At 42.0% G+C, this 22,675-nt stretch overlaps 1 protein-coding gene across 1 annotated transcript; it reads left to right on the top strand.

The window, feature by feature from the left end:
- The first annotated feature begins 494 nt into the window (after positions 1–494).
- NCEH1 (neutral cholesterol ester hydrolase 1) lies at positions 495–20,533 on the top strand. Its single transcript, XM_027724619.2, has 5 exons — positions 495–732; positions 9,598–9,832; positions 11,715–11,784; positions 14,218–14,389; positions 15,809–20,533. Exons 1-5 carry the CDS (start codon positions 595–597, stop codon positions 16,424–16,426), a joined length of 1,233 nt encoding a protein of 410 aa, XP_027580420.1. The 5' UTR covers positions 495–594; the 3' UTR covers positions 16,427–20,533.
- The last annotated feature ends 2,142 nt before the right edge of the window (positions 20,534–22,675 follow it).

Genomic DNA, 22,675 nt, shown 5'->3' on the forward strand with positions numbered 1-22,675 from the left:
CGATGAGGTCTTCCCTGGGCCTCCTCTTCTCCAGGCTGAACAACCCGAGCTCCCTCGGCCTCTCCTCATAGGACTTGTGCTCTAGTCCCTCCACCAGCCTCGTTGCCCTTCTTTGGACATGCTCCAGCACCTCAATATCCTTCCTGAAAATAGGGGCCCAGAACTGGACACAGTACTCGAGGCGCTGTGTCCAGTTCAGGGCTGCTCAATTCAGGAAGGATATCGAGGCACTGGAAGCGTGTACGAGGTGTCAGGAGCGGGTGCGTGATGTCAGGAGGCAGCACTGCAGATGGGGATGCCTTTGCTGTCCGTGCGTGCGATGGAGTAGCTCCAGGAGCCCACGCCTCGGGGATCCTCGCCCGCAGCGGGGCCGCCCCGGGCAGCGCAGGGGACCCTGCGGGGCGGTGGCTCGGCGGCGCGGGCGGGCCCGGGCGGGGCGGCGCTGGTCGGGCGGCGGGGCTCGGCCCGGGCCGGGCACTCGGCCCGCGGGCCGGGAGGAAGCGCCAGCACTTCCTCCGGGGGAGGCCGGGCCGGGGGCGGTGCGCGCCCCGCGGGAGCCGCGGCGAGGCGGCCGCACACGGCGCGGCGGGGGCGATGCGGGCCGCCTGGGTGCTGCTGCCGGCGCTGGCCGCGCTCTCCGCCTACTACGTGTACCTGCCGCTGCCCGGCGCCGTGTCCGACCCCTGGAAGCTGATGCTGCTGGATGCCACCTTCCGGGCGGCGCAGCAGATGGTAAGGCGGCCCCGGCACCCGCGGCTCTGGAGGGGCGGGCGGACACCCCCACCACGGGGGGAAGCGCGGCCGCGGTGGCGGTGCCCGCCCGGGGCATCCGCGCAGCGGGAGCGGCCCCGCACCCGCACAGCCCTCCCGGCCGTGCCCTGTGTGGCTGGAGCCGGGTCCCCGGCATCGCTGACATCGCTGGGGCCGGTCCCGCTGCACCGGGCGGTGCCGCATCCAGAAGGAGAAGCGGGGTCGGGTCCCGCTGTGCCGCCCTGGCTGCCGCGGCGAGACCGGGCTGATCAGCCGCGGGTGTCGTCCCGGTCGGTCCGAGCACTGACGGTGCCATCGCTGCCCCAGGGCTCGCCAGGGCTCGGTCTGGTGCACAACTTGCCGGCTCTTGGTCAGAAAAAAAAAGAATTGGTGGGGTTTAATCTGATGCATTATGCGTGCCTTAGGGAAAGATCACATATAAAGCTCTTTCAAATATTAATCTGCCTTGATTTGGTGTCTTGTTACTAAACAAACTCTCGGAATGCTTGATTTTTTATTTTTTTTTTCTTTGTCACAAGGCAGTTGTCACTTCACGATTTCTTCCTTATTTTCTGCCAGGGTTTTTATGCTGACATGAAATATCTCAGAGATGACAAAATTTCTGATAATGGCTTTAGCTGTGAACTTTGCTTTTTTCTAGCGTGATCTGATCTTTTACACGGACTCATCAGTCATGGTCAGGACTGATGTAAGGCACTGCTTATGTGAAAGCTGAAAGTTGTTTTGTTTTTAATTCCCTAGCAGTATCTCAGTTTACTAAATTGGTTCTGAAATGTGCAAAAGCTTGTATTTCAAGCAGATGATGATCCCCTTCAGAAAGGGATTAAATGAGTTAATAGACAGAGGACTCATAAATGGACTAGGTGAGAATGTACCTGCTACGTTCGTAATACAATAACTGTGGATGGTAGGAAGCACGGGGAGAGTGGACTATGCAGTGTCCAAACTTGTATATTCTGCCTGAACAGCTTCTCTGGGTGCCACTGTTGGAGACGGTCTGGGACTAAATAGAACTCTCATCTGGTCCACTGGGACATCTTCTCCTGGTCCAGTTGTATTTCTGAATCAAAGTTTATCTCTAGGATGAAAGGATAAAACCTATTTGCTGTACAGGATAAAACCTGTGCACTTGTATACCCTCACCTATGTCTGATAGGAAAATTATGCAGACATGGCCTACAATAGCTTAATTCTTCAGTAAAATCTATGGCTTGACATTCACCTGCTCCATGTTTTTAACTCAAGTGGCTGAATTGCAAGCACTCAGCTTGCCCAGTTCATTGATAAGTACAGATAGAAGGGCCATGGTGCCTGCCCAGCATTCTGCCTGCAAAACACAGTGTCACAGTTTGTTCAGTAACAAGAATCAAGGCCAGAACCTCTGGCTGAAGGAGACCTATCTTTAGAAAATCATATGACTGTGACTATACATACCTATATTGCTGCTGCCTCAGGTACACATTCAGTTTGTTTAAGTGTAAACATTGGGCATAGATGCATTCTGGTGCCTCTAGCTTGGGAGCTGAAGGGTATCTCTTTTGGGGTATTGTAGAGGTCATAATTCCAAGAGGAGCTGGCAGGACAAAGCCTGGTGGGTGGCAGCTGGAGCAAGCTGGCTGGCAGGGCTGAGGTGCCCACATTTGTCCCGCTCTCTGGGGCGAGGAAGTCTTTGTTAGGGGAAAGTGGTAATTTCTTATTTGTTTAAGTCTCTATCCTTAGAAATAAAAACTTCTGTAGTGAGAAAAAAAATTACTAAACAAGTAACAGTTCCTGTAACATTGCTTACACATCAAAGGGACAAGTGAGTTTTACACAGAAGCATAAAGGAAGTGAGTTGTTAGAGGTGCCTGAATCACATATCAGGTGAGCCATGGGGCATTCATTTCTGGTTATAGAGAAGGAGCTTTCCAAGTGTTCAGAAGTCTTTCTGACAACTGAGATAGCACAGTTGGGAATAAGTGGCCGTCATTAAGAAGGAACTGCGTGAACCGGAGGTAGGATTATAAAAGTTAAGCTTGGGTGTTTACTTAGACAGCTTTTGTCTGTGTGTGTCTATAAAATAAAGTGTATGTCCTTTCACAGAGCTCAGCTTCCTCTTTCTCTAACAGCTATTGCAAGGTCAAATGGTTTAACATTTCTCTCGATGTGACTTGAACTTTCACCCACTTCTGAATGTATTTCCAGCATGCTGTTTATTACTTTGCTTTGTAGGTTTGATAGCAGACAGAAATACCTTTCTAACTTGAAAATCTCTGAAATGTAGTGTTGTCCTTTTTTTTTTCCCCACAAACTTCCACTTGGTTCAAATACAGTTAATTGTCATTTGGTTATTTTGAAATAGATTCGTGAAGATTCTGATGATTAACTGTGATCGTTTCTTGTTAGGGATAATGTGTTTGCTCCGTGCATTATTAATCACTGTGAATAAAAGACAATAGGGCTGTCCCTGGCTTTCAGCATATTAATGGTAAGGTTTTCACTTGTGCATGCGGAGTTTTGTCTCAATCAGCTACAAATTTTTTTACAAGCTTGGGACTGAGTCAGTGTCCTGGCTCAGCATGAGACTTCGACAAAGGTTCAAGTATAATCACATGGTTAAAAGAGTGCATAATGCTTATAGGGCAGTTTCTCTAAATAGGTTTCAAAACTTACTACAGAAGGGAACTGATACTAGTCTTAAATTGGGGGGAGCAGAGATAGGAAGAGAGCCTTATCTGAGGTCATAAAAGTTCCAGTGAAGGATACTGATCTGGATTTTCAGAGCCCTGCTCCTTTGCCCTCTTTAATACCCTGTGCTGTCCCAGAATAAAAACAGAGGAACTGAAGCTTTAGTAATGTTAATGAATTGATGTTAAAGTGCTAAACAAAGAATGAGAGTAATTTGCCCCTCACCTGTCTCAAAATAGGACGTGGTAACATTTTTACAGAAACCTGTAGTATAACACAGTTTGACCTCAGAAATTAAAAAATATGTACATACATAGGCATACAGGTATATCAGAACTTGGCTTCACTGAAATTTGGAAACCCACATAAAATTAATTGCGGCATTGAGTCGTAGATTTAGCTATGGTTAAGAAGTGTCTAAAGCAACATCTCATAATTCTGCTGTAACAGCAGTATTGATACAGGCATTTTTCACTTCTTCCCCTAATTACTCTCCCTTATAGGAGTAAAGAGAGCAGCATATGTTATTAGCCCTTTGAAGTAAGTTATTTCTGAATACCACTGTCAAGATACTTGCTATTCTGGTGCATGGCAAGGAAGAAAGTTGTTGGGTTTTTTTTTTGGAATTGGGGCAGCTGTTTGCAAAGGTTCAGAAGGATAAATGGATTGGCATAGAGGCCATAGATAGACATATATGGAAGAAGGTAGGCAGCTGTGCAGGGCAAAAAACTCCTCAACAGCCAAGTGTTTCCTTCATGCTCCTCTGCCACTCACTCATTCTTGGAATAAAATCAATCATGGAACATCAACGTTCAGGAGTAAAGAAAACAGTTCTTTCTAACATTTTAATATTTTTCTGCCCATGTATTTCAGTGTGTGTGACTTCTGGACAGATGTAAATAATAGCTATAGACAGCCAAGTAAGTTGCTGATGTTTCTGGATGCAAGAACAGTTTTGCAATTGGTTTACTGGAAACCAGGTTGTTAGCTGTGACAAGCAACTGTGTCTCACAACACTGGCACCTGAGCAGAAACTGAGCCACACTGGAAGTCTGGTATGCAGTAACGGATAACTTTTTTTGCTATCTGGTGTAAGAGCAGATCCTTGTAGGTGAATAAGTATATGCACAAAACCTCACATTAAAAGGTAATCTAGATTTTGCTTCTAATTAATTAACTGAAAAACAGTCTTGCTGGTTTTTTTTCAGTTCTAAAGGAAATTTATACAACTAAGAGCGCTTCTCTTTGAGGACTGTCTTTATCTAACAGTATTTAAAAATACATGTTATATACTGGGCAACAATGTGCTTGAATTGAGAAATCATTTTGTAAAATCACCCTTAAACAGGGTGAACTGCCTGAAATGCACATAAAACAATATGTTCTGCACATTGCTAAATGGGGAAATGATCCTGTTTGTTTTTCACTAATCTCTGTTATTGACTACAGATATTGTAGTTGGCATTTTAGCCTTTAATGTTGATAGAAATGTGTTTTGCAAGTCATGCCAGAACTGACAATAGTGTCTGTATCTTTTAAGGTAGGAAGTTTAGACTTACATAGTTCAACCTCCCAGTTCCAGCATCATTACTCAGTTGAGTCATGAGGGAGATTTGGCTCAATCACGAGTAGTGCTATATGTAAAAGAGCCTTAGCTGTTTGCCTAATTCCTGATCCTCCTGAGGTCAGTGCAGGACCTTGGGCCTGACCAGCTGCGAGGGCAGTGGAGGAAACAGCTGATGTGTTGGGCTCAGTTTTAGAGGCTTTTGTGCATTCTGAACACGACATGTCGCAATAATTCCATGGGTAAAGGTCAGAGGCAGTGTTACATATGGAAGTCATATGAGGACAGAGAGAATCCCAGTGTGCTGAGTAGTGTTAGAGGTTGCTAGACATTAGCAACAAAAACTTTTGGTTTACTTTTTTGCAAATGATGGAAATAGAGTACTAGTCCTTGAGGGACGTAAATGTAATAGCAGGGAGCATTTGGAATTCTTCATGAAATTACCAGCTGAGGAGCCAATAGAAAAATCCAGTTCAGAGACAGATATTGGTGGTTAAAGGTGAAGTAATGGTGCCTCTCTAGAGCAGTACTTTGTTCATTCTGCCTGCTTTTCATCACAGCCCTGACTCCTTTCTTCATTTTTGAAAAAATTCTCCTACACCAACTAAATCTTTCAGTATCTGGTACCCCTCATCAAAGAATTTACCAGAAGGAATGTGGCAGTCTTGAACAGTTCGGTCTCTAGTGAGTCTCTGAGCTGTCCTTACCTTAAAACCCCAGTTATGGGAATGTCCTGGTGAAAGAGAAGGAGTTTGGGCTGTAGTAGTTGCTTTGCCTGACTTGGTGGAGAGATGGGGAGCTCTACAGTGTGAGTGTAAATCACACAGCTGTCAAGGCAGACATGGATCACAGGGAGCCAACAGCACAAAAATGAAAACCTGCAATCAGAAATGAGCAGTAGTCAGTCACTAGGGCTACTGTAATATGTTGATAGAGGTTTTTTGCCAAATTGGCTCAAATGCCTGCAAAATACTCATGTTTGCCCTGCTGCCTGTCCAGCCCTGTCTCCCAGAGTCCTGCTGCTCATCCAGCTCTGCCTTGCTTCCCGGCACCTGAGCTCTCTTGGTGTGTGTCACCCCATTGCTCAGTCCAGCCCATAATGTGAAGTTCACCGGTTAAGTTTCCCCAGAACTATCTGTTCAGAAAACAAAAGTATTTTTTTCAGACAAATGCATAAAATCAGTCATTACATGGGAAAACTTGCAGCTGTGACCCAGAGAGAGTGATGTGCTGTGCCTGTAGCTGGCAGAGCAGTTCTGGGCTAGTTGCCCACAGGCCTTTCATCTTTATACTACCTCCTCTTTTTTCTGTAGTTTCTTAATTTCCCCCTTGTCCTTTTGATTTCTCTTCCTTTTCTCTAGCTTTTGGTACGACAGCATTGTCTTCTCTCCCTTTTCACCAGAGAACATCACCATTTTTCCCTTCCCTTCCCTTCCCTTCCATTCCCGAACCTTCCCGAACCTTCCCGAACCTTCCCTTCCCGAACCTTCCCTTCCCGAACCTTCCCTATCCACACACATAATTCCCACATATATTTAAGTGCTATATTTGATAACCTGCAACAGCCCTGCAGGTTGTAACAGGAAAGGTGGTAAAAATCACAAATACCAGCAAAGATCAAACCTGTAATTGCTCACATGAGATGAAGATTCCAGTTTTATACTGGATTTAAGGCAATCCAGCTATGGACTGCTGCCAAAAGGGCTGGTCCCATCCTTTGCCCTGCTCCCTCTTCCCTGCCTTGGGTATCAGTAAGATGGTGACATGGTTGAAGTTTAGTTTTTCCTCTGGTTTTGCTGGGTTCAGATTGAGCTGGTGCAGCGAGGTCATGCTCTGAGGCTTCTGTTTATTAGTGCCACCACAAGAAAGGTGCCAGGGAAGCACAGCCATTGGGATGGGTGCATCTTCTGCAAGGGTATATCTATATTACAGAGTGCTAAGATATTTTATATATTTTTAAAATATTTCTAGAGAAAAAAAGAATTTTATTTTTAAGAGCTTTGGGCAACACTAGCTGTTTGCCAGCAAAAAGTGCAATCCTGGTGCCTTTATAAATAACAAGCCAGTAGGCTGATTAGATGGATCTACTTACAAATAATCTGTGTAATAAGTGCTTGGCAAAAAAACTGCCTATGCCTGACAAATAATTAGGACTGTTGCCCTGATGTAGAAAGCATCTCTTCCAGGTTTATGGATTCTTGGAAAGAGTGGTCTATTTCAGGAAAAATAGACATAAAAGAGTGTGGTAACCTGCAGATGGCCGGGGTGCTCTGAGGTTTGAAGAGCAGGGCAAAACACTTCCCGGTAAACACCACTAAATAGCCTTGAAAACAAAACATTCCTGATTCCGGGGAACATGTGGTAATCTTGTCTACAAAGAGTGTGAACTAAAGTGGGAGAAAGCAAAAATGAGACATCTACTGCAGCACAGTCAGCCTAAAAAAAAAAAATGTACTAAAACATTGTTTTCCCTGGCAGTATTTCTAAAACTGCTTCCCAGTGTTTACCTTCCCTGGGAACCTCCATAGGGCACAGGGAGGATCAGACCTTTATCTGGTTACATCGGTGGCAGCCCAACAAATGGTGTGCCAAATTATTAATAGATGTATTGCTCTTCAGATTTCAAACTGGAACTGGGTTTTCCTGTGGGAATTTTAAGCAATGGTGGGAGAAAAGCACGGGCTGAAACTTATGAGATACAAACAGCCTTGTGAATTCAGGATTTCTTCCTGCCAGGTGGATACTTTGTGTTTCTTCTCCCAGAGGAAAGCCTTACAGTATGAAGAAATGATATTCCATCTAAAAAGCAGCAAACATTTTAAAATTTGGATTCCCACCAAACCATCTCAGCAGGGTGACATTACCACAAGTCAAAGCAAGAAAATAAAGTAGTTTTTGCAAATTTTGGGAGTGGATTCCTCTCCCAGCTCACATAACAGCCTATTGTATTTGGCATAGTTTTAAAAAAAAATAAATATCAAAGCTTGTCTTTTTTCTACAGCAATGTAGAAAGTGGAAATGGGGCTGTGCAGGGCCTTTTCTGAACGCAAATATTTCAATTTTTTTACATTCAAACTAATTAGGACAGAGAAAAAAATTACATGTAAGAGGTTGTGGCTGTAGGAGACAGATCTGCTTTGGCAGGGATGCTGATGAGTGCTTCAAAACTTGCTTTTCCTCTGGAGGTGGGGGGGGTGTGCGCAGTTTTTGTGCGTGTTAAACTATGGCAACTATCTGTTCTTCACCTTGTGAATGTGGTTAGACCGGTACCTGGGTGACCCCATCGCTCAGGTGTCAGCATCTTTAATTCATTGGAGCAGTTGCACTGCAGTAGTGGGACTAGCAGAATGAAAACAGCAAAGTGGTTGTGTGTAGGAAGGCTCTATATAACAGCACACCTCTTGTTCCAAGTATTTGGCATCTGTTCATAAAATAAAAGGTCCCAGCTGGCAGTTTTCCTCATGGTAGTGTTCCTACAGGTGTCCATTGGGTATATATATTACTTTTAACTCCCAGCTCCATTGCCTTGACTGAGAAAGTTGCACAAAAGGCTTAGCTGATTATACAGTTTCTGAGCTTCATCACTAGGACAGAGATTAACTTTTCAAAAGGGGAAAAACCCCCCACTACTTTTTCTTTTTAATGGCCTGCCTGGACATCATAGTCCCTGCAGTCCTTTGGCTCACCTTTTGCCACCCCTTCTGCACCATCCAGGGAATGGGAACAAGTGTGCACCACAAATACTGTGCAGGTCATATGTAGGGAGCAGGTTGCGACCATTTCAGCTGGAGGATGCCTTGAATGGTTCACTGAGAGAAACAGGTTTCTAATCTGTTCAGGGCAAGATTTTAAAAATAAACATGAAAATAAAAGTACTGAGTAGCCAAAGGGGATAAAATCTGTCTCCTCCTACTGTAAGGGGAAAGAAAGATCAGATCATTCTTCATTTTTGTGGTGTTTTACCCCCACAGAAAAGTAACACACTTGAGTCTCTGGGGTTGGAAAAAAGTAGCATTAACCTACTGTTGTTCTTGGATAGTGTTTCAGATCCTTCCCAATTCAGCAGGAAAACACAGGACAAGACAATAAACATCCTTATATTCCTTTAAGACCATTCCTGTTTTCAAATTTCTTTGCAGTCTTTGGGAACTTTCTTGATTTGGAAGCAGAAAGACTTATGCTTTGGGGATACCTTTCCACCAAAAAACACTGCCTGTGTGGTATTGCCCTCTGCTGGCACCAGTCTGTGGAGCTTCACAGGTCCTACAGCAGAACATGCTGGTGAGGTTTGTCCCCTTCCAAGGTGTCTTTCAGAGGGCCTGAGTGCTCCTTCACAGTTGTGGTCCACGAAGTGCTCATGGCTTGATTTTTTCTGACAACAGAAAATCTTGTATGGACAGCTTTTTGTTTTAATAAAGCTTTAGAAGCACTAAAGGTCCTTGATAATAATTCATTTTCCAGTGAACATTCTAAGAATCCATATTCAGTTTCATGTAGGACCTGCCCTTTGAAGACAGCTACATTAAACCTCAGTGTGGTATCATATGATATGCTCTGAAGTAACAGAAATTTTTCTTCTTCTTTTTCCCCCCTAGGGCCACCTGATTCACTATCTGAGATTCAGTCATCACTTGATAGTTCTGAATTATTTGATTTCTACCTTTGATTTGTACCAACTGGAGTCTGTCTCCTCTGAAGACATTAAAGTCACAGATGCTGTTTTTGACGGTGTGGAAGTCAGAGTGTTTGAACCTCCTGCCAGGGGAGATGAAAGCCTCAAGCGCGGCGTTGTTTACATCCATGGAGGGGGCTGGGCCTTGGCAAGTGCAAGTAGGTGTCTGCCAGTAATTAAATAGAGTTCTGGTCTCCTTTTCTCCTAGCAGAAAAAGCCAAAAGCTCTTTTTCCTGCCAGGAATGACAAGTATGCTGAATACCTGAATTCAGTAGTAACTGTCTCCACTCTGGTAGATCAGTTCTAAGGAGAGAAGGAGAAAAACATCATGAACACACAGTAAAATATCTTATCTGCAAATGAGCTGTGAAAGGATGAAAACGTTAATTTTGTTACATCCTGAGAGGACAAAATAGCTTATTATTTAAATACCTGAGATGCCTGAATGGGTTTCTTGGGCCAGTCCCCCACTTTCTGTGGTCATGTGCATGAGTCAATCCTTGGTGATCAGGATCCAGTGACTATCCAGTGTAAGGGGTTTGCCCGATTTTCACAGAATAATTAGCAGAAGAGTGAGCTGATCAACACTGCATGTAACAGCCTTGATGATGTTTGGTTGTTAAATAACACATATCTGGGAATACACATTGCTGAGCACAGACAATGGGCAGCACAAGGGAAACACGTAGAGGTTGGTTCCTGTCCCATGGTCTGGCCTCCTGCCCTAGGGAACCACAGCCACCACGATAATTACCTTGAAAATAAATGCTGTTTACTGCAATTAACTTGAGAACCACAAATATGATCTGAGAAAGTAAGGTACAGCTATAGGCAAGGATAAGGTAATCTCTGATCCCTTCCACATCCTACTGGAGGAAAACAGCCTTGGGAGGAGAACGGGCAATGTGGTTCCTGTGGCTGCTCTGAGATCCAGATCTGATAAGATTCTTCTCCCTTTTCCTTCCCCATTGCTCCTGTCACATCCTGAATTTCATACAGCCCTGATGCCTTCTGTGGCTTCCTCTGTAGGAAAAGAATATTTTAGGGGTTTTCCGAAATGATCCAAAACACAGACTATATTGACTCCATTTGAACTATGCATGTACAAGTCGTTTAGACCATGATTTAAGTGAAATTTAGGTTCCTGAAAAACTTCAAAATCTGGCCTTTGCCTGCCTTTGGAAATCCCAGTCTCTTTGTCCTGTAGTCCTGTAGCAGTTAAACATTTTACTCCTCTTCCTACAGAGGAATTGTGCTTTGAGATGGATTTTCTTAGCCCTGCCTAAGCATTATTTGTTAACCTCCTGCCTGCCTCATTTGTTCTTTAACAGTTTGCATATGACTCTTGTTGTGCAAAAAGTTCATATTAAATTGCAGTGCTTTGTCTGGGTGATTATAACTTGGCTATGTCAGATGTATCCTGAGTCCAAGGCACAGAAGTTAATGACACAATTGCTACACCTAAATATTAAATTCTCAGTCTAGATACTTCAGGAAACATTTAGTGTCTCAGTATATTTTATAGTACCAGGAACCAACGATTAACTAACTGGAAAGGAACAAAATTAAAGATAATCAATCCTCTGATAAATAGGATAGCTGTGATTAATCCTCCCTTAAATGAGTAGCTCAGTTGACATTAATGGGGAGATTCATTTGAGTCAAAGCAATGCATGCTATAATAAAATGAACCACAAGCAGTGACTCATACAGTGATGACTGTCTCTGGATGCTAATGCCCCCAAAGCACTGGGTACCTTAAATTTTGCCCAACTGAGAGAATTGTGATAGGTGGGTGAAATGACGTGCCTCAAGTCACCAAGAAACAGATGAAGAAGGAAACATTAGGCTGCAGGGCTTCTGAAGACATGAATTATGTTCCCTCTGCTACAGTGTGCATTTGGCACTTGATCATTTGCAAGCTGATCTCATTTACTTTGCTTATATTTGCGTGATATTTGTATATTTTCTGGGAAGGCTCAGGTGCAGCTTTGTGACTATTGACTCTTATGTCCCTAACACTATGTCCTTTCATGCCAGGAACAAGCCTTTACATCAACCTCTGCAGAATCATGGCTGACTCTCTGAACGCTGTTGTTGTCTCTATTGAGTGAGTAATCTAAAGCTAATCAATTAATTTTAAGGTATTAGAAATATGTAACATAGTTCTTCTAACTTTTGCCTTGTCACTGGCTTGTGTATAAGGCTTTAACTTGGACAATAATTCTCTATACCAGTCTGATATTCTTATCCTTTTAAAATTGCAACAAAATGGCATGGTATAAAAAAATCATTTGGGTTCCTAATTATTTTAGAGGTAATTTTAGAAGACAGAAGTGTGGGAAAAGAAAGTAGCACTGAATTCAGTTGGACAAATACTAAAAAGCAATGTTAGTGCATCTTGCAGTTTTACCTGCATGTAAAGAGTGTAGCTAAAACCTGAGATCACTCAAATACCAAGTTATGATTCTGTAAATACTTGTGAACTTTAAAAACAATCAAACAAATAAAATCAAACTCGTTTGGACATGATTTGTACCTGAAAGAGGGCTGAACCACATGTCTGTGCCTCCTCATGTAGAAAGAGGCTTTTCCCATGACTTTTCCCATCCTCAATGGCCACTCCCACTGCTGCAAAGTATATTATTAATATTATATTTAATGTTTATATATGTATCATACTAAATATATCCATATTAAATCCCCCACAAGTCTGTCTATAACCCACAGTTTCTAAGCCATATTGAGGAAGGGTCTGCCACATAAAAATTATCAAATCATTTTACCCCTGCTCATTAACCAGAATACACTCTGGGGTCTGGCAGTTTTCTATTGCTTTCTCAATCTCCCACTGTTCCAGTCACCTCTTTTAAGCCTTGTGCTTCCCTCAAGATCAGAAAACTGCCAGACAACAGAGAAGCAGGGCTGCTTTTTTAACATCTTGAACAAGTCCAAGGTAAACAAACCTCTCACTAGCTAACTGCATTACCTAGATGGCTCCAGCTTGCTTGGTACTGTTCCCATCTTTATTGTCACCTTCAATATTTTCTTTTGCAAACCCAATCACTTAATATAATTACTCAAGTTTTCCACCTGCAATTTGTTACATACCAAGCTTTGTGATCTAATTTCGACTTAATTATATGGAGTTGATGTTACTCATTTGATACTCATTATAGTGTACTTTAAAGGGTTACCTTTTCTTTTCTTTTTTTTTTTTTTACTACTTCGGTTTTTATTAGTAGAGATAATGAAAACTAAAAAAAAATCAGTTGTTGGTTATTCCAGACGAGCGGCGATCACAGTATTGAAAAGTTCCTTATTGTTCGTTTTCTGATTTGTGCTGGTATAATTCTGCCTATTGCTCTGAGTTACTATTTACCTCTTCTCTTTAACCATTATATCCTTCAGTCAAGGTGTTTGTTCTCAATTAGTCAAGTCTAATTAGATTTCTCATTGGTTTAATTGCTCGTCTCACTTTCACAATCTAAGCACAGTCTGTTACGCAGCTTTGCAAGGAGTTCCCAAAGGACACTCTCACATTCCTATATGTGCAAGATATAGATTTCTTTCCGAAGGCAGGTCACAACTGGAGCGTGAAACTTGTAATCTAAGTTTAAAATTTATTCTGCGTATGAAACTTCTTTGAGCTTACAGTCTAAAATTAGCTTAAAATCAGAAAACTGAATTTTGGTTTGCACGGCTTTACTGAGAATGTGTAAAAGCTGTTGTTTGAAAAGCTACAAACAGAAGACGTGCTTTGTAGCATAAGGCCTGGTTACAACTCTGAGATTTCAAGTTATTCAGTAAATACAGAGAGACTTCTTCTGCACTGTTGTTTAGAAGCTGAGAAAACCTCATGTCTGGGATTCAGCTGCTGGCTGCTCCTGGCAGACTGTTTGCTCTCTCTGCACCTCAGTCTACCCACCTGCCCAATGGGTATATTTCTGCTCCCCTCCTTGACAAAGGAAAGGAATTATCAGATCTGTTGCATTGGAGCAAATTGGTATTACTCAATTTTTTGGCTCTTGTTCATTTCATGGCACAGAGGTGCATACAAGGTTTGTTTTCTCCTGAGCGTGGGTAAAAATTTGGGGAACAGAACTGCTTGGGTGTTTGACTCGGCGGAGTCTGTTGGGTGAATATGATTTACTCTCCTTCATACTCATTAAGGTGGGAATTTGGATCAAAACCAGACTGAGTGTAATGACTCCCTTGCCAAGGGTGTCTTAAGTATTAATTTTTATAATGCATGAGGAAATCCTCTACTGGGAAATCCTAGGAAAGTGCTGCACAGTTTTATACTATCTTGGTGTTATTTATATCTACTAGGTTCATTTTAATCTTTCTGAATAGTTATAATTATTCTAACATTAATTATAAGAGTAGGTTTTACATAAGTATTACACACCTCCTACTTTCCCTGTAGTATTTATCCTAATGAAATAGTCATTTCCAGTAAGGATTACCTGATATCACCTGTTAATCCTGAAGGAGAGGTACAGTGATGGTAATAATTGTCTCTCATCCCTTTGTTTTGTAGATACAGGCTGATTCCAAAGGCGTGCTTCCCCGAGCAATACCACGACGCTCTTCGTGCTACAAAGCATTTCTTGCAGCCTGATGTCTTAGCTGAGTATTCAGTTGACCCAAGTCGAATTGCAATCTCTGGTGACAGTGCAGGAGGAAATTTGGCAGCTGCTGTGTGCCAGCAGGTAACATCCAGTGTCTGTTCTGTGTTACAGTACAACAGCCCGGGTCAGCCATGCAGAGACTGATGGATTCTTTGTGTTGCATCAACACAAGGTGATGTGCCAGCCCTAAAAGCAGGATGGTACAAAGCCAGCAGCTCACAATATGAATCACTTAGGGTCCCTTCCACCTTAGAGTATTCTGAGAAATTTCTGTCTTGCTACAGTTACGAGTTGTTATGGACCAGATTTTAAAAGCAAGCAGCTAAACAACTTTTTTTTTTACCCATTTTGCTGGTTAACTCTTTATTTTTCTAAGTGGGCATAATTTATCAATATAGCTTCCTATTTTTTAGATAATTGTCTCTGAAAATGTGTTTTTATTTCTTTCAGATACAAATGAAGAACAAAAAAGTACAATAAATGATGCTTAATTCTTCTGCTAAATTTTCTTCCTGTAGCATTTTGCAATTTTAAGGAATTTTTTTTTTTGTATATCTGCAGTTTAAATGTAAATTAAATCTGAATTTGATCTAGTAAAGAGTTTAAAGGCAGCCTGGGGCAAGTAATAATATTTTTCATGGTTGAGTGAAATATTATTATTACTAACTTTCCTATTGCCATAACCCTTAGTGATAAGAAACCAGATACCATGTCCAGACAATTAATTATCATGACAACCTTGCAATATTGAATTAGGGTGAAAAAATTAATAAGAGGCAATTACAATAAAAGTTTCATTGTTGAGGACTGATAAACATGATAATACCATGTTTTGGAAAAAGCATTCCTAATTCAATTTTCTGATGCATACTTCTTTTTAAACAAGATAAGATACAATAGAGAATTGAGTATCCTGTGTAGAAGATGAAACAAAGAGTTTGCTGACTCTTCCAGAAAGACAACTGGGGGCACCAAATGAATAATTGGTAGACTCAAATGAAATGCAAGTGGCAGGGTCAATTCAGACACAAAGAGGTACTTCTGCTCTTGGTGAGCCTTTGCTAGAGTAAACCATGGATGCCAACAATCTGCCTTTGCTGAAAAAAAAAAAACAGTTAGATCAATTCATGGAAGAAAAATCCATGAAAAGCTGTTAAGAGCATGAGCAGCTCCTTTAATTCAGGAAATCCTTCAGCTGCCACTTGTTAAACTGGGCACTGTGTTAGAGAAATGCCACTTTACACTCCTTTTTTTTTTAATCTTGTTACACCCTTCTGTAAACTTCTGTCACTGATTTCTGTTAGGAACAGGATACTGGGTCTGCCTGATGTTACAAGGGGAGAGGAGGTTAAGGCTGATGATACTTCAGACCAAAGAGCCACATTACGTGTATAAGGGCAGAATTCAGCCTGAAAATTGTCAAATGAACGTTCACTTGTATGAAATTCTACACTGATATATGTTTATAATTGCAATTCTGTGCTCTGTTTTTCCCCACAGCTTAGCAAAGAGGAGGATTTGACCGTCAGACCGAAACTGCAGGCCTTAATTTATCCAGTCCTTCAGGCGTTTGACTTCAATACACCCTCTTACCAGCAGAACAGGAATATGCCCGTTCTTCCTCGCCATGTCATGATCAACTACTGGCTGTATTATTTCAATGGTAACCACGACCTGGCTCACGCCCTGCTGATCAACAACCACACCGCTCTGGACGTTGGCCAAGCTCTGTCCTTCAGGGGACGCCTGAACTGGACGTCTCTGCTGCCGCCGTCGTTCAAAAAGGACTACAAGCCGGTGGTGCAAACCACGGGCACGGCCGAGATCATCCAGAAGATGCCAGCGCTGCTGGACGTGCGGGCAGTGCCGCTGCTGGCAGACAACGAGACGCTGCAGCTGCAACCCAAGACGTACGTGCTGACGTGCGAGAACGACGTGCTGCGGGACGACGGGGCCATGTACGCCAAGCGCCTGGAGAACGCGGGCGTGGACGTCACGCTCGACCACTTCCACAACTGCTTCCACGGCTGCATGATATTCACCCTCTGGCCCACTGACTTCTCTGCGGCCTTCCAGACCAGGAGCAGCTACATCAAATGGCTGGATGAAAACCTCTGAAGAGAGAGGGTTCCTCTGGAAGGCACGGGGGCGTGAGGCTCTGGTGTCAGTTCCTGCAGGAGAGCAAACAGTGAAAAAGTGCACTTTTCCAAATTCTGACTTCATCGTTCAGCTGCGGCTGCTGGGGGTGCAGACCACTAACTGCAGCGTTTATTAGCTCCGTTGGCCTTGACCAGAAAAGTGTTTTGAGAAATATTTTTTCAAACTTCAATTTTTTTTCCACCTTGTTTCAGATGACTATTGCCAAACATAAACAAATTTTGAGCAGGGAGATCAGCATTCCTGTAGGATTCTTAACTGGCTGCAACATTCAAGCTTTGATTTTTAATTAGGCACAAAGGCTGGGGTTTTCAAGTGATGTGAGATAAAGCTACATCTCAATATGTAAAAATGGGAGCTAGTTTGCAGCAGTGCTGAGCATCTGATGTTACAATGTGAGCACTCACCTTTGACAGCAGAGCCACGCATTTGAATGACAAGCATGGATTTAGGTGTTGGCTTTTAGGCACATAGACAAATGGCTCATTTAAATTAAAAAAAAATAGCTCTTGTGGGCAGTTGAGATGATGCTCGGTAAGTCCCTTAGCCAAACAGGTAATTCAGCTTTGGAATTTGGTCTTTACTACCTTTTAGTTATTTATATTCTAAAAAAGGACTAAATATATTTTCAATAAAAAGTATGATGGAATACACACAAATATGTAGGGTAAAATAAAATGTGTAGCAGCACAATCCAGATTTCTTAGGTGAATGACCTTCAAAGCTGCTACTTATTTGGGTAAAGAATGTGACTTCATCTGTGTTTAAAGCCTCAGTTGTACGACTCCTTACAGAAAATACTGAGCTTACTACAAATAATCTGCTGTGTGGTTTGCACTAATGTTTGTAATTATTAGTAGAAGTTTTTGTTCATTAACTTTTCCTTTGTGCTTGTAGTCTTAATTGTATTTCCTGCTTCCCAGAAGGAGGGAAGCAAGCAAATAGAAGTGGGCTCCAATATATAGGGAAGATTTAAACCTGAGCTTTGCAGCTGAGCTTTGTCTGTCTTGTAGACTGACCCAAAACACTAGGTAAGCTGATCTTGCTATTGAGCAGCAAATCTCTACAGTTTGAGCCAATCTGTAAAGTTCAGACAGGCAGGACAGGGGAGAGAGCCCATTTGTGTCAGTATATATTGTCCATGGTGCAGCAGCAATGATAGTTGTGTCAAAAGCCCAGTGTTCCTGGGCAAAAAAGAGAGAAGGGTAGATTAAATTCATCCTCAGCTTTATCACAGACTCCCTGTAGGACCCCAGGAGAACAAAAGCAATCTCTTTATGCTCCACTTCTGCAAGGGAGGGAGTAGTAATTTCCTACCTCACAAAGGAGCTGTGAAGCTGAATTCACAGGTGTGTGGGAAGCACAGGGATGTGAATGTAACTGGCAGGCAACAACTCCCATAGCTTTTGACTTTCCATTCTTCTCCAAGATCGGGCTTGGAGCAGCCTGTCCCACAGCTGGAGTGCTGCTGGGCTGTGTGTCCTCCTGGGCAGTTGGCTCATCCCTGTCTTGGCTCCTATCTAAGTACCCCAAGGTGAGGCTTCTTGGTCCTTGGAGATCATAACAGATTTCATCAGAGCATTTCTTATGGTAGGATTCTGAAAAGTTCTTTTTAAAAAATCCAGACCAGGTACTGGTAGATCGAACTGCCTTCTGACATTTAAAATATATAGAACAGACCATTTTCACTGGGATTTAAAATAAGAAAATGGCTTTGCTGAATCACTGCTTCCTAGAAACATCAGGTTATTAAGTGGTTGTATGTGTTAAGAAAGGCTATTAAGGAGGCAAGGCCTGGATGTCAGCTCAGTCATGCAGGCCAAAACTCATTCCCAGCATAGGTTCACACGGAGATCACAAGGCAAAGCTTTTTCAACAGTGGCCCAGATTCTTCTCCCATTTAGCTCGTTACAAAGACTTGGTGGAATTAGAGCAGCCAAGTGACAATCTGAATCAGCATAAATTTAGATCAAGATATCCAATTAACACTGCAGAAGAATTCAAGCTTTTTATCTGGATTCAAACCCTCTTTCCTCCTTTTCCCCATAAACACAACTAAAGTAGATAGAATTTATGCTTAAAACAGACAGCAACCAAAGTTACGTCTATTCAAAAGACAAATTACTAATCTGCCCCAGAGTCCTTTTCCATTATATGGAGACAGCTACATTTGCCTGGCTTTAAACTATCACTAAAATAGTAAAAAAAAAATACTGACAACAGGCTTCTTCCTGAATTTCCCACTTGAAGAGCAGACCAAGTCAGAAAAGATGTAATTTATATCTACTTGCTGTCATTAAAAGATAGTATAACTGTAGTACTCGAAAAAAAAGTGGTTAATATTCCTATAAATCCTATAATAATTAAGTTTTCCTGAGAGCTGTCTGCAAAGCTTTAGCTCAGCATTTGTTTATAGCTAAGTTATGAATATCTGCTATGAACTTATAATATAATTGCTGCTGGTTTTTTAAACTGAAATGAAAGGGAGAGCTGGAATATATATGTTCATGGAGTCGGTTGTAAATTTCCTTCATGCACTGAAGCACAATTAAGTCCTGGCACAAGAAATCGTAGTAAGTTTATAACTGGAGTGAACGTGTTTACTAAGTCATCACCAGCCTGGTGCGACACCCCAGATGGCAGCACAGCGTGGATGGGATGTTACAGTATTAACTACTTCTGTCAAAGTATCTTGACTACTTTTATCTTGCAGCCATGTGGTTCAATACATGACAGCTGCAAAGATAAGTGATGGATCCTTCAACATAGAAAAAGAGGTCTGAGTTCCAACTCTGAAAAGACCTTTAGTATACAGCTGCACAAGACACTTGATCACATTCAGTGTAAACCTTGAAATGTTAGTCCAAACTCAGCTTTCCTCCTCCTTTGCTTCATTCTCCTTTGCACGCAGTCCCCGTGCCCGAAACCGAAAGTTTAGGGTTGTTTCCAGCCGTGCTGCTGCAAGCTCCTAGAAACAGCACTAACTCAGGATTAGGGAAAACTGATGCCCGAAAGCAAGGGATTAAGGTTAATCCATGTTGCAACATCTCGATTTGTTCATGTGTTTTCCTCCTTCTCCAAGTGTTTCCTCAGGCGTAATTAGCACCTTCATCCCTTGGTTGTTTCACAAAGCGGTTTAGGGCACTTTGCACGTTGTAGGATCAGGCCAGGTGTTTGTAACAATATTTCACCTGTGCATGGTAGAGTCAGTCTTGTAAAAGGAGATACTCTGTAAGTTTGTCTGCTTATCCTTTCCTTAAATCAATAAGTATGGCTAGCTACCATTTTAAGACAGCTTTTCTTCCCATCCTACAATTAGACTTTATCTCTCTATTGCAAGAAAGCTTTAAAAAAAAATAATGAAAAAAAAAGCAAAGATGACTTGCATAACAACCTGTAGTCATTCATATCCTGCTTTCATGGACCTGAGCACTATATTAGTAGGTTTCCGGTATTTTGGCCAATATTTGAGACATAAATTGAGGTTTTTGTCTCCCTAATTTAGGACCTCTTAAAGTATGGGTGTTCAGCATTTCTGGAAGCTCTGACCTGTTTAAAGATGTTTCATAATGCATAAAAATCACAAATAAGTTGAATTTCCTAACCTTAATCTAAATAATTCTAAAATTGCATCCCCAGCCAAAGCAGAAAGGCCATTGTGGGTTTTAAGCCCTACAAATAAAAAGAAATGCTTTTTCTTTAAAATGTTGTTTTGTAGCATTTGGGCCTCTGTATTTTTTTAATCTCTTACCAAACTTTATTAGAAACTTTTTAAAATAAAATAAAAACATTAGAACTAGATAAACTTGAGTTAAACCTTTTAAGCTGCTATGATCTGTAACAATGAAGTTAAAAAAAAACCAGCTGGTTTAATGTTCTCATATTTATGATGTTCAAAACCCCAAAGTACAACATACTTGATGTGAATGCATTCAATATCTTATGCATGACTGATTTTTGCTTTTTTTCCCAGAGCAGTGGAGAAATTTGTAAGATCTAATTACCAGTGTGATTTGAGATGTGCTATGAAAATGAAGAACAAATAAATAAAGTGAAATATGTCTATGATTTATGTCTTTTTCACAGGACCACTGATTTTGTATTTCTGAACACTTCCATTTTGATTTCTGGTTGTTTTCAAGGCAGGAAGCCTTGCCTGTGCATCTGTGGGCTGCAAGGGTTACTTCCTCCTTCTTTGTTTCTGCCAAATGATTAATAGTGACCACATCTGCTGGTGCTGAAGAGTGCATTGTACCTGCTCTAGTGCTGTTGTTCTCTCTCCAGATAAACAGCAGAGCTCATGTTCTCCATTCATTTTTATATGAATAGGTTATGCATATGTTTTAGCCAGTGAAAGTCCAGGTTCCTTTTTCATTCCTATTTGCCTTCCTTTCACATTCTTTCTTTCTGAACTGTAACCCATCTTCTGTCCCTGATCTCTCATTTATTGATGATGACAGGAGCATTGCTTTTGAAATATCCTAATGTGGGGGTTTGCCATTTTGTCGAGCAGGCTCCCGTGACATTCACAGAATATAAAGCTTTCCACCTGCTGAAAAAAATGGTGTGGAGGGAAAAAGCTTCAAAGGACTTATAACCCTATTTTTTAAGCCAGCAGGAGTCATACTCCTGCTTGCATTAAATTGAATGCATTAAAAATAGCCAGGGCCTCATAGAACATTTTTTTCCAGTCGTGTTTTCTTAGATGTCATAAAACATCTGACTGTGCAATGCTTGGCAAGCCCAGGGCAGTGCCTCCCACAGCCGGGTGCGGCGGTGCAGCGCATCCCGTGCCTTGGTGGTGCTGGAGCTGGATGTCCCTTTTCCCACTGCAGCACCCTATTTCCCACCTCCCACCCTCACCTGGAGCAGCAGAAGGTTCCTGGTGAGGCTGTGACTGATCCAGGTGTCCCTCCAGCCCACAGGGCCTCGTGCCTCTGTATCCAGAAATCCCAACCTTCTCCTGCATCCCACCTGGCTGGGCACTGCTCTTTGCCTCACACTTAGAAAACTCTTTGGAGATGGGCCAGTGTTTTGTTTTGTTCATCCTCAGGGGAGGCACACATTTTCTCCTTGCTCTTACTTCCAGTTTTTCTGGCGCTAATCCAATGGCATTTATTTGTTTTATAAATGTTGTCCAAATAGCTGCCAGCACATCATTAATATAAGACTAAATTTACCCCTAAGGCAAATTTAGTATTTTTTCACAATGATTTTCTACAGCATTTTAAAGTGTTTATCAACTATTCAGGAGAAACACAAGCAAAAGAAAACAAAAAAACAATAAATCCTGCAATCACTGCTTTAAAACGATTTCTACAGAAATTTTATTTTAAATAACTTTTTCTGACTTTATATAATCTAGAGAATGCTAAATATTTTTATTATAACCTCTTTTTTTTTTTTAAACAGAATCTCTACAAACAACAGCACTTCCCATCATAAGACATTCTAGGGGTATAGGAGAGGCAGTTTGTTAAAGGAGAGAATATATGGAGAGACCTAAACCATCAAAAATAATTGGTGCTATAGAAAACTACCTCTCTCACAAACACTGTGCCAGTATCAGGACAGGTGCAGTACACTCAGTGCCATTGAGATGTGGGATTCAGGGTGTGGTGGAGCAACAAAGGGAATTCTTACTGTTAACCTAGGAATTTCATTACCATCTAATTTCAGTCTGTTGTTTTTAATTAAGAGATAATAATTCACACTTATAGCCAGCAGAGGGAGCGTTTAAAGCAAAGACTGGTTTGAAAAGGTACAGCACATTTCTAAAACCACACTATAACACCGAAAGTGTAATTTGTGGGAACTGCACCAAAACATTTGTGGCAGCCCAGCCGTGACTTGTGAATTCATGCACAGACAAGGCAGAAAAGTCACACTAATGGGAAATTACTCAGATTTCTTGCAGAAAAACCCAAACAAACAACCTCCTCATAACCACTCCATGCCAGGGATGCCCCTGAAGTGTCCAAGGCCAGGTTGGACAGGGCTTGGAGCAACCTAGTCTAGTGGAAGGTGTCCCTGCCCATGGCAGGGGGTTGGAATGAGATGAGCTTTAAGGTCTCTTCCAACCCAAACCATTCTGTCATCCTGTGATTTTGTGATTCCTCAGCATGAATCATTCAGCCCTTGGAATGCCCTAAGGGGTTTTTTTAGGTAATCTGGCTGTTAGTTCAGATTCAGTGACCCAGATGGGGTGTG

Source organism: Pipra filicauda, unplaced genomic scaffold, assembly GCF_003945595.2.
Source record: "Pipra filicauda isolate LSUMZ 115617 unplaced genomic scaffold, ASM394559v2 scaffold9_size5747161_pilon, whole genome shotgun sequence".
Taxonomy (NCBI): Eukaryota; Metazoa; Chordata; class Aves; order Passeriformes; family Pipridae; genus Pipra; species Pipra filicauda.